This window comes from Macrobrachium rosenbergii, chromosome 8, assembly GCF_040412425.1.
Source record: "Macrobrachium rosenbergii isolate ZJJX-2024 chromosome 8, ASM4041242v1, whole genome shotgun sequence".
In the NCBI taxonomy this organism is placed as follows: Eukaryota; Metazoa; Arthropoda; class Malacostraca; order Decapoda; family Palaemonidae; genus Macrobrachium; species Macrobrachium rosenbergii.
In genome coordinates, this window is record NC_089748.1 from 43,594,076 (window position 1) to 43,607,236 (window position 13,161).

The following is a 13,161-nucleotide window of genomic DNA, read 5'->3' on the forward strand; positions in this document are numbered from 1 at the left end:
AAACGAAACCAAGTACGGAGGTCTAGAAACTCCTGGAGAAAGCCATAAATGAAGACCAGGACAAGGTGGTGTTTTGGCTAGTGCACAAGACAAGCCAGGGGAAGAGGACATAGTGAACCCTGCTTGGGAAACATCTCATTAAAGTGTAAAAAGTTGTTTTAATAGAAAAGCTAAACTTACTCAAAGTCATTTTATTACATTAATAATTTCCTTACATTGGTACAAAAGGTATATTTCAGGTAAGAATTGCCAAAGTTTTCGGGAGAAAAGAACAAGTTGGGGAATTGGCAGACTAATGCCTTCCAACTACCATTTTTTCTTTTTTTTTTTTTCCTTTTTTTTAACTAATGTTACTTGGTCCTTTCTATTTGGTTAAAACACTTCCATTATGTACAAATATGATAAGATTTGCACAAAGTATGTACAAAGAATGAATGTATGGAAATCTTTGGTCAATCATGAGATGCAACATAACATTTATGGAAGGACCATCATCTTTAAGACACATATCTACAAGTTAAAATTACATTTGAAAAGGTTCTCATGGAGAAACAAATGACACACTATTAGAGGCAAATAACAGAAAACAGAACAAAACCACAATGACCAGAGTTGGGTAAAGACTTTTAATATTTATAATCCTTTCATTCAGTCATGTGATACAAAAGTGTGATTGCTGACTTCTCTCGCAGTTGAAGATTGTATCCTACTTATTACTAAAAACAAACAACGATCACTGTTTCCTGCTTTGTTCCATTCTCAGATTTTGCCTCCAGAATGAGCTTCTGAATGTACACATCTTGACACTCGAGGTAGTCGCGAATGAACTCGTAACTTCTTATGGGTAGAAGACATAAGTCAGCTCCCACTAATATATATATTTATATATATTTTTTTTTTATAAACCACAGCTAGGCATTTGTCTTTCTGGCTATGACTACAAAAGTTTATTACAAAAAATAACTAACCTAGTATCCTTTTACAATAAAAATTTGAAAAAAGGAATAAATCAAATATTTACATTTCCACATTATAATTAGAAAAAAAAAAAAAAAAAAGTTAAACCAAAACTAGGCACTTACTGAACCCAAAAAGAAAAATCTTACTCTAAACCAGGTACCAAAAGAGCCCTTCTCCCAATGGCATGTTAACTTGCATAGCAATTTCTTAGGTTTCCTATAAACAAATAAAGAGACAGATATTTGTCAAAAGGTCCTGCATATGCTTCAAAGAAGAAAATAAGTAAAAGTTCAAGGAGTTGGTTAATTTTTTACAAAATCAAAATGAATTTTTAATTAATGCTATATAAATTGCATAACTTGAATAAATAACTATATAAAGTAAAAGAACTTTTAAGAAGCAATATCAAATTCCTCAGTGCCCTATTGTTTATATAATTTGATAGCAATTTACTTTCATGGAGACCACAAGCTTGCACTTTCCCATACCTAGATTGTTTTTGTCAAACCTAGCAATCTGACAAGCATAACCATGGTTTATTTTAAAGGAACTGCCAAATAAAATTAATAATTCTACATGAATCTGACTTTTCTATTAATTAATTATTAAAAGGACTATTAAAATAATCTACACTTCCAAACTAGGATGCTGCAGATTACTGCACACCAGTGAAAATCCTTGCAAAATAACAATGACTACTTTAACAATACAACCAATACAAAGTACAAGAAAAAATTGACAAATTCTTGCATTCTATTTAGGCATGAGATATTTGTATGTCATGAGAAAACTATTCCCTCAAGTGGTTCACTCAAATAATTTACAAATTTAGGTATTTTGTACACATGACAATTATTTTGATCAAATTGTTCTTATAACAATTAAGTTGACTTTCAGACAATACAAATGATGAAATTATAAAATTGCATAGAGCTTGCCTGCCAACCATTTTTCAAACTTTACCAGTATTTCAAGCGACAACTATCAGCATTTATTTTTGAATCTTTTACAATGCCTAACAATTATTGAATCATTAAATGACAGTAACCAATTCACACCTGGAACCTTTGCTTACCAATCATATCAATTTTTTTCTTTTAGACAATAATTAGGCACTTCACATGCAGCTATAATGAATGTTTTAACAAAAAGTTAAAATACAAACAATCATGTGTAACCATTTTCTAACAATTTTGCCAAGAGCATCAAGCACCTGCACAAATAACAAATACTGCCCAGTTGATTATGCATAAGAGACTTTAGTGCATTTCTTCAAAAAAACATAGATTCTATACCTCTTTTTACATAAATATAGATACCCTAGCTATCAAGGAAAGAAGATGGAAAATAGTGTACCATAGAAACTCGATGCAAGTTAAATCCAGCTCAAAATGGCAGGCCAGTATAGACAATCAGTGGGAGAGAGGAGGCTGTGGTAGCAATGGTGATGTGAGCAATGATATGATAATTGGAGAGGTGATGATGAGAACAGAAATGTGAACAAATATATAATGACTATGGAGGTAGGCAAAAGAAGCTTCAATCAAATAAACAATACTGAAAACGGGCACTGTCTGCCTCCACATTACTTTTGTCTTAACTAAACATGCATATTGCAACTTTTTTGTATAATTTAATGATAAAAAATCTTTGTGCTACTTAACAAAAGTGCCTAATTGCTAATTGTGTCCTAATACCAAATTTCCACCACTTGACAGAGAGAATCTAAAGTTATCTAAACCAATATGAATTTTCTTCTATATCCCATGGAAGCATGAGTCTTTACAATAAGTTTTGTACTGGTTTTCATTCACATTTTGAAATGACCCTTGGAGACAGACAAAGTATAGTTGATACAACTGGTAACAGAATTCGGAAGTCTAACTAAAATGATCTCTGGGATCCTGGAAAAACATAATTTAGAGATGAACGATGAATAATATAGGAACAGATGAAATGTGATGTGACTGGGTATGGTAATGTTACTTGCTTGTGGGCGGGTTGTGATTATGTGGCGACATGAGACCTGAAAGGAAGTGTGGGGCAGGAAGATTTCCCTGGGGTAGGAAGTTCTTATATATTCCCAAGCTAGCTAGGGCATCAGGTGTAAGACCTGACAACCCTGAAGAAAGCCCTAATGAACTGAGGTGAAGCTGAGCTGCCGCCATATGCTGCGCTGCTGTAGTACTCGCACTACTACCACCACTACCACTACTACTCGTTGTAGGAATTAAACCCTGGGGTAACATACTATTGTAATAAGCAGCAAGGTCCATGAAAGGAAATATAGAAATATGTGGTGACCCTCCAGCTCCAGAATTGGGTTTAACTCCTGGAGACAGCATAGGTGACAGGTACGGTAGTAGAGCGGCAGGATTTAACGGTAGACCTCCTAAACCAGGTGGGAGGCCTTGTGCAGCTACAAGAGCTGCTGAAACTGGATTAGCTCCACCTTGGGGTTTATTAGGTGATTGTCTGGCAGGATGATCTGAAGATTTTATACTCACACTTGGGGGTTGAATCCTATTACTGTTACAGTTTTTGCTTGTACCTGGTTTAGAAACTGGTGACACAGTTATATCTCGCCTAGTAGATAAATCTAATAGTTCTATTTCAGGTCTTTCAGTTTTTGGTGGTTTGCTACTTTTATTTCCTGTTGGACGACTTAGATCCAGAATTTCTATTTCTGGACTAGCACTTTTATTTGTGTCCTTAACACACATTTTATTTACATCAGCTGTTGGCTTTCCATATATATGTTTTGCTTGCGAGTAAACCGACTGTGATTGTATGACTCTTGGTGGATCAGGTCTTATAGGGTTAGGATCTCTGATGGATTTACTTATATGAGGTTGATGTGCTGCTGGTGCCGGTGCTGGAAATATGCTAGTCTGCGGTAGTAATTGTGCAATGGCACTGATAGTTTTGTTGCTTTGATGGGCAGGAAGTAATAACTTGGCATCCAGAAGATTCATCTGTCTAATCATATCAGCAGAGACTAAACCTGGTACAGCAGGCAAACCGGCTTTGCTTGCTGGAGTCTCTTGAATGACAGAAGGGCGGCCATTCCCTTTTTCTCTTGAATTTGCTCCATTAACTCTAGCACCATCTTCTGTTTTCAGTTTTTTGGTTGCTGGCTCTTGTAAAGGTTTTTCATACCTGAAATTCAACAGAATGATTTTTATTAAGTGCTTATGCATTTTAACTTTATATATATAAAAAAAAATTAGGTTTTATGTTGACAAGCTTTTGCCAAAATATGAAAAAGTTTACTGCAACAGTATACTGGTGCACATATTTCTTGCAAATATCACTTTCCAATTTGTCTATATATATGACTAAACAAAATCAATATGAAGCAATTTTTTTGGTTTTAACTGGAACTAAATTTCTGGGGACGGGTTCCTTACCTTTCAGCTATCTTAGCCAAATCTTGTAAAGCTGACATCCCAAAGCTGGCCTTAAGATTCTCTAAGGTCATGAGATCAGCAAGCTGCAAACCTTTCAAACCTGGAGGTACAGCTGCTAATGGATCATGAAGAGGACCTCCTGGAACCACACTACCTATGGATCTTGGGATAGGGGTAATGGTGATTTCTGGGCGCTTAGCTAGGTCTTCGGGGATTGTGCCGCTTTCTTTCTTGGTGGTCACCTTTGGAACCTGAATGAAATATTTGAAGTAAATATTATGGGAAAAAGTAAACATCGTTCCACAAATCCAACCGTTCTTAGAATTACAAGAATAATCATTATATGAATTTCCTAAATAGAAACAAGGGAAAATTCCTGGAAACTTGAGAAATTGCATAGAAAAATAAGTTTGTTTCATAATATATACAAAATCAATGCCTTTTTTTAACTTTCAGCTGCATCAAAAATTAAAATTAAGGTGTCTTGAAACCTAGGCACTAACATCAACCATACACGGGTATTTATATTGTGTAACTGCAGAAAATTTTCAATAGGTAAAAGATACATTACACAGCAACACGATTCATAATTGCCAGATTCAGTAGTCATTTCTGGTTTTCCTACTCCGTACAAAACAATATTTTTCATATATAATTACTTTTCCTATTGATTAGACTCATGAGTTGGGAATTTTAAATTTTATTTGAGTGTCAGTTTAAACTACCTAATACTGTAGTAAAAGTACATTTCTAGCAATTACTGTTTTCTAACAGGGTTTATACACATTTCAAAACAGTCAACCTGATGATAAAAATGCATGATGACCAAGCATTGTTCACAAACTGATTGTGGACAGCATCCTCTACATTATTACTGGTTATTTGTCGACACATTTTCCCCTCCCTCAAGAAAAGAAAATTAATAAACCAACTACTGCACTCAAAGCGACCATGTAGTGATGCCAGATACTACTTTAACTGTGCCAAAAGAATTAAACAATTTTGCTATCAATTTCCCTTTTTTATTTTACCATATGTTCCCATGCTAAGCTACTTCCCATTTTGTAGTGCTGAAAACTATCAAATGATGAATTATATGACTCAACTTGCATGTTTGATACAATGCTTAATGCAACTTACATGTTTGATCCAATCATTGAAAAAAAAATCAGTCAAGTAAAAATGGATTAAAAAGGTCATGGTCAATCATGGCAAATATCAATTCTTGAATTGGTTACATAGTATTTCAAAACTGCCCCTTCTGTTACTGCCCAGGTTACTAAACATCCTGATCTTAATAATACACAAGCAATTAAATGTACTGCTTCTGAACTTGAACTAACAGAGGCTGCCACACCAGAAGTCTGTCACAGTGGATAATTTTGTTCCATTATCATACAATGAGCATAAAAATCTGCTACTAGTATCATCCGCCAGTTTGAAAAACTCCACAACCAATGTTACATCATTACCAATCCCAATGTGAGGTGTAGCTGCTTCAATGAAATCACTGTGTGCAATTTTAGGTGCAAAAGAGAGAAAGTATATTTTATTAACGCTGAAAACAGTCAGTAAACTGGCTCAGTATATTTACAATACCTAAATTCCACATTGTTGTTCATCACTCTAGTCCTAATAAAAATTATCAATCACCAAATTGGTTGTTTTAATTAATAATAAAAAAGGTTATCAACTGAACTAAGAAAAGTGACTGTTTTTATTGAGCATTTAAAATAGCATTTACTTATTTTGCCTAGTTTCATGTTGGCACTTTGTTTTTATTGAGAATTTAAAATAGCATTCACTTATTTTGCATAGTTTCATGTTGGCACTTTGATCTGCTTACAAGTTGGACAACCCAAATGTTGTATTGTACTATTTTTAGTTGTGAATAACATGCCAAGAGGGAGACTTTGGAGTTACTATATAATTAGAGTCAGATTTTTTAATGTCATAAATTATATTACACACCTTTTCAGTAAAAAGGTTGTAGTTACAAATTTTACATGATATCTTTTTCAGTAAATTGTGTCAAATTTATCTTGTTTGTGCACATGTATGAGTCTAGTATTTAGTATTGAGAGAGACCAACTACATGACCAGATAAGACACTCTCACAATAACACCCATGCAAATACACATACCACCACTAATGGAAATTCTAAATGCTAATCTTCACTTGTTTTCCTAACTGGGACAAGCCTATGAATGTTGAGGATGGTGCAATGTGAAAATTCTGTATACTATACCAAAAAAAAAAACAAAAAATTACCATACTTCCATTTTTTTCCTAAGCTTTATTATAGTACGTACAGGCAGTCCCAAGGTTACGCTGTTCAGAGTTCATGTCGCTTTTTAAATATATTCGTAAAAAAATCTGTTCTGGGTTACGGAAGATGTTCCTAAGTTACATCGTCGTCTTATGCCACGATGAAACAGTGAAAATACAAAAAGCTACAATATAAAGTCAAAATGTGGAGGTTTTTGAATGCACACCACATCAGAATGCAAGTACAGTAAAACACTGTACAATACACCCTGAGGATTAAAGGTAAAGCTTTCATCACTTTCTCATTTTTATACATTTTTCTTGCGACCTTCCGGGTTATGTCATTTTCTAGGTTACAGCGTGGCATCGGACTGGAACCCCAGGAACTGCCTGTAATAATTAACCATGACACCACAAGGTTGGTATATGCCAAGCATGGAGCAATCATATATACTTTTCTTGTGTCTCTCTGGAAATCATGAATCATTTTTTATATCATGATCCATTTATTTCTCAAGCTGGGAAAAGGGGGAATCATCAATATCCTAACCTGGCTTCGACCCTGATGCTGTACAAGTTGCTTTAATGTCTGGGATATGTTCTGGCCAGTGGGATGTTAACTGGACCGTAGGCAAACGTGCTGAAAAAGCTCATAACTTACTGTACTATATTTCACCACCTCCCATAATATCCACTTGTATTTATAACAAAATAGACTGTTACAGTTTATATAATGTGGATCATAACTGCAGCTACATAACCGATGTATATCCTGGTCTGTCATGCATTCCAAATTTATCCAAGTTAACATTTACAAATCATCTTTCTCCATTTTTAAAACTCAATCAGCACTATCATTGCCATGTGATGCAAAGGCATCTTTGAAATTTCACCACTATTTTTAATTTAAACAAATCTTCACTCATCTCCTGCTTCCATTCTCATAGTTTTCATATAATAGGTTTAGGTCTTCCAACTCGTCTGGTACCCACAGGAGCCAGCTGACACTATCCCATATGTACTATTCTCCTACAGGTTGTAAGAAGGACAAGTCCATGTTATCCCCATCTTATCATGATCTCATCTACATGTGGAATTTCCATAATTTCCCCTACGGTTATCATTGCTAACTCTATCCTGCCATCTAACTCACATTATTCTTCATGATCTTTCAGATACAGTTCCACTGATATACCACAAATCATGTCCATATAAAAATATAGATTGTACTAGAATTACTTATTATATTATTGTCATATACTGCAAAAAATATATAAAATACAGGCAGTCCCCGGTTTATGACGGGTAAGGCTTATGACGTTCCGAGGTTACGACGCTTTTAAAATAGATTCATCAGAAATTATTTCCCAGTTTACGACACGTGTTCCGGGGTCACGACATGTTGTATGCCAATCCGATGCAAGAAATATGGCTCTAAAACGACAGAATAATCAAAATTTGGAGGTTTTTTTTTATGAAAAACTCAATAAAAATGTAGTTTACATCGTTTTCAGTACACCCAAAGTATTAAAAGTAAGATTTTCTTAGGATTTTTTACGATTTTCGACGATATTTTGGTTTATGACGATTTTTCGGTTTACGACGCGGCGTAAAAACGGAACCCCTGTTGTAAACTGAGGACTGCCTGTAAGGAAGTATTGTCCACATACTATGTTAATACAATGAAATTAAAAACATGAAGATCTGGATAGACTGATGTGTCCTGCTTTATGAAGAATTCATCTATGTTTATATTAATCAACTGTTATATATTCATGTTCGTGTGTAATGCTTCAGTATTGTACATCTTCTAATTCTGTATTGTAATTTTTGTAACGTGAAAAAAAAAAACCTAAAAAATGCCCTAAAATTTCATAAATGTATTGAGCTGAATAATCAATTACACCATAGAAAATACCCATGGTAAAATCTTCCATTATATAATGACAGTAAAATATACAGTGTGCTGAAAACAATATACACAGCATTAGCCCGAGCTATACTTCTTTGGCAAAACCTGATACCGAAATGCTACACTGTACTAACTACAGTCATTGAAGAATTAACTAATTTTTTACATTGTAATTTTCAATTTAGAAATTAATATGTCACCATAATTTTTGCATCAATCTGAGCAACAGTTGTAGAGGCATACACAACTCAGTGGCTAATAAATATGACCTTCATGGCAAGAATACTTTGAAAACTGGCTAGTGGGGTATTTATTGCTAGCCATCAGAAAACCCTACAGTAACCTATTAATTTGTAAGCAAGGAGGTTCAATATTAATATGGAAATCAAAAGTACACTAATGCACCTACAAATGCCTCATAGTACTGTACTTTTGCTTTGTTTTGATGCTGCTACATCAGACAAAATTAGAGTAGATTTTTTTTTTAAATTACAATAAAAAGTACAATAAATATATAAGACAGTAAAATTTAATATGTAGGCTAAGCCCAGAAATGCAATAGTTTTGTTTATGACTAATACATCTCAGTGCAACTAGACCTCTTACTTCTGATATCTCCCACTACTCAATTGAGATTTTTCAATGCTATTTATAAGCTTATCGAATCTTTGACACATAGTCAGTCAGATGTTACGTGTCGCAAAAATGTTGTATTGTTTGGCCTGAAATGCAAATGCTTTTCAAAAATCATATAACAAGGGTCAACTATCTTTTGCCCCTCTCTACATCACTCAGATTATGTAATGTTCCCTAGTTTTTTTTATCTGACACCACTCAAGCTAACATTCATCCTTGTTTATACATGGCTTCCATATCCGTATAACAGACCCATAACATTGCACACAATTACTATACTTCTTCACTCTGTTTTCTCACCTCTATTTGCATTAAAGATCCAAATAGTACAAACGTTTCCAATGTCGATTATGTCTAATCTATAGTTTGATTTCTTATGCTGAACATAAATACTTTTAACAACATGCCTTTTCACTTCTGCATCCAGCTAAATTTCTTACTAAATATGAATATACTTATAATAGAACTACCTATACTTGGAACAATTTTAACTGTTTCATAAAATGACCAAGCAAAGGAATTTAGAGGAGGATGGGGTGGGGACAAAAGCATATGCTAATTAAGAGTAGTCTACTTACTTCTCTAAATACAACACACACAACTTCTAACTATGATAGGGTCTCCTGAGCTAAACTACAAAACACCTGTGTGCTCGGGAAAGAAAAAAAAATGTACATATTTACTTAAGTTGCTGAAAAACTCTTATAATTAAAATGTCGGTATCATATGTTATATAATGCCAATGGTCATTAAATAGCTCTGAAATATAAACTTTTGTTATGTATTATACCATTCATGCACACGGAAAAATAATTTTTTAAAATAAAAGTGCTTTTTCACTGGGCCCACCAAGATACATTACAGTATTAGATATTGATAATGCAGACAATGCATTTATTGCAAAAATCTTAAAACTATACTTGAAATGATTGAGTACTACTTTGAGACACAAAAGACATGCAAATGAAATAGAGTGCCATGCATGAAGCTTTAGTAATTATTCTAAACAACTCCAAGTTATACAAGCATGCTTATTACAATAACCATGGAATAAATTCCATAGAGTATTCCTTTCATCTATACTTCCATTACCATGAAGAAACCCTTCCAATACCAAGCACTTAATAGTAGTCTTAACCAATGCAAAATCTGCTGGGATCCCCAAGGATATTACTCCTATTCGATGCAAGGATTTTAGATAAAATGTTTTATTTACAAAATGCTGGTGAGTTATTTAACCAAGAACTTATTAGAGTAGTTGTTCGTCCATTCTTCTCAATGGTGTGGGCCATCTTTGCTCTAATCAGAACTGATCTGATGAAGGTTAGGGGCAGCACCAAGCTGGCTAGCTCACCTGGCAGCAACAATGAACCACTGCAAGGTTAGCCATAATTAAACTTACCGTCAGCTCCGTAGGTGTTGTTGGAGGACTGACAGAGGCAGGAGGTGCAGGGCTGGCTTGGGGTGGTGTACCCACAGGAGGTGCTGCACCTAAAGGCCCACTGGGCAACCCGTGTGCCTCCTGTGCACCACCAGGAGAAACGTGAGAGGGTCGTAACTGTGGGCAGGCAACCCCCAACTTGAGAGAAGCCTTGCATTCACTTGGCACATGATGCTGTGGGAAATAACAGCCATCATGCTTCAAGCCTCCCCATTAAATTTCTCAACTCATCCAAAACTCCCACACAAAACCAATACAACATGAGACCACAATAAGAAACTATTCCTTAACTCCCACCACAACTGGGAATTCACTCAACATGTTATTTATGCCACTAGGAAGAGATTTTCCCTGAAATATGTCATTAACTAATGAGGTCCATTTATTAGCAAATTCTATCATTACAGTAAGGAATATTAATAAATTAAATCTTACTAAAATAAACAACTTCAATAACCCCTTCCTTACAGAGTATTGTATTTTCTTGAATAGAATTTTTAATATTCATTACATCAATTTCATCCTCAGTCTGTTTATTCACAAACTTATTTCCCACAGTTTCTCAAGAGTATGTTATTATTAACTTGTTTTATGATCTTTACTGTGAGGAAAAAAAAAAAAGAATGGACTTCATCATTTAAAATAAATATATATATAGACAAATTAACAAACAGTCCTTTTAAATGACCAAGTCATCCAGTTACAGGTATGGGAGACAAAAGCAAACCTATGCTTAAACTTTATACTGCACAGTACTACGACAGCAAATCCTAGGTATCAAACCACCGCAATTTGTATCATAAGCAGTATAAGGTTATTTGCTTCAGATTAAATCAACCCACTACCTTGACTGGTTTATCGTACTAGTTGTGACCAACTCAGAATCTGTCTCAAGGGCAGAAAGGGTCGGTAAACAGACTGGAGAGATGCAAGTTACATGTTTGGTATTTTAAACTAAACCAATATACACTCTATAAAATACCTAGCTACCCTTGTCATAAATTAGGATTTAGGTTTCATTCTATGCCAATCAACTATCCACTACTTTTTTCATCCTTCTTTAGAACTGGCCAATAAAAGTGGTTCTTACATAGAAGGTTCCCATTCCATTATAGATTAAATTCAACAAATCTGGATTTACAGAATACTGTATTGAGAACCAGCTACTTTTAATGTAAGCATTGTACAGTACATGCTTGTCTTCAGCTGTCAGCTACATAACACCACATTAAGGGAAAAAAAAAATTTATGGAGATTAAAAATAATAAAATTTTTAAGTAAAGGATATTTTTTGAGGTAAAATACTACTGCACATAACATCTAATTTCTAACTTCCTCCTAAAATAATATGATAAAATTTTTGGTTATTTTGTAGCTATCTGTATTTAAGCACTCTAAATGAATAACAACTGTAGTTGTTTCCTGTAGGAGAAAAGTTACTCACTTGAATTATCCATTATTACACCTTGATGCTGTCACAGCACAATTTCTCAGCATTAATTATCGAAAAAAAAAAGCCAAAGCATAACATGAGATAGTACAGATCTAGCTTCAAAATTATTACATTACAATATAATATAAAGGTAAATTATACAGTATTCAAACACTTCAAAGATTTTAAATCTTCATTTCTGCCTGCAATACTATACAGTACCTGCATCACAACAAAGAAAATTATTAAATTTGGTAATAATCCTCTATAAGTTAAATGCTAGCATCAGTTACCATAAACATGTAAGTTTTCACAGCATGGGTGTGTAATTAATTCAATCACTGCATTACAACATAAGTTACTTTAATTGGGTAATAATCCCCTATTATATAAATGCTAGCATCGGTTACAATCCTAGTGGCATGTAAACATGTAGTTTTTCACAACAGGGAAGTGATATTAATTCAGTTCACTATCACTGATTGTATTATGAGAAGGAATATAGGTAATGTCAGTTGAAGTGAATTCCCATTTTTTTTAAAATAACCCAAACAGCACCAGCTTCCATAAGTCATATATGCTCTGTATTCAGTTACAGTATTCTGACAGCAGTAGAACTAAAGAATTCATTAAATCAAACATAACGAGATCCCTACAGATAATGATTAGAAAAAGATCAAATGAAATCTTATCCAAAACACAAAGCATGTAATATTAGACACAAAAGAAAATACTTTCAATATTAAAAAAAAACATGCTAAGTGAAGAAATGTAATAATCATTAGTGAGACAGCTACTCAGAGGATCATACACAAATGATGAGTTACAAGGTAAATACCAAGATGAATGAGTAATATATGAAGATGAGTGTAAAACTTCAACCATGCTGCCAATATCACAATGAAGAAGGAAATAATGCATTGCACACTACTCATGAAGTTTTGACATAATATGTTTTACTGAGTCCAACCATAAAGAAAAGCAATTACTAAAAAACACAGATATGTGCAAGAGAAGATGTAACCATACTAAGATTTGCTAACCTTTTACCAAATTAAATATTTCATTCATTGCCACTTAGTGTAATCCAAAAGCCTTACA

General features: G+C 34.1%; 1 protein-coding gene across 12 annotated transcripts in view; it reads right to left on the minus strand.

Annotated features, from left to right (window-relative positions):
- Window positions 1-176: 176 nt before the first annotated feature.
- LOC136840757 (AT-rich interactive domain-containing protein 5B-like) overlaps window positions 177-13,161 on the minus strand; it is a 200,742-nt gene continuing 187,757 nt past the window's right edge. For 7 of the 12 annotated variants that reach the window (XM_067107612.1, XM_067107610.1, XM_067107613.1 and 4 more), the window contains 3 exons: window positions 10,590-10,802; window positions 4,371-4,621; window positions 177-4,119 (listed from right to left, as the gene is read on the minus strand). In XM_067107612.1, the coding sequence (XP_066963713.1) occupies window positions 2,943-4,119; window positions 4,371-4,621; window positions 10,590-10,802 (1,641 nt within the window). In that variant the 3' untranslated portion in view covers window positions 177-2,942. The remainder of the gene's footprint in view (window positions 4,120-4,370; window positions 4,622-10,589; window positions 10,803-13,161) is intronic. The other 5 variants (XM_067107618.1, XM_067107616.1, XM_067107619.1 and 2 more) reach the window with 2 other exon arrangements.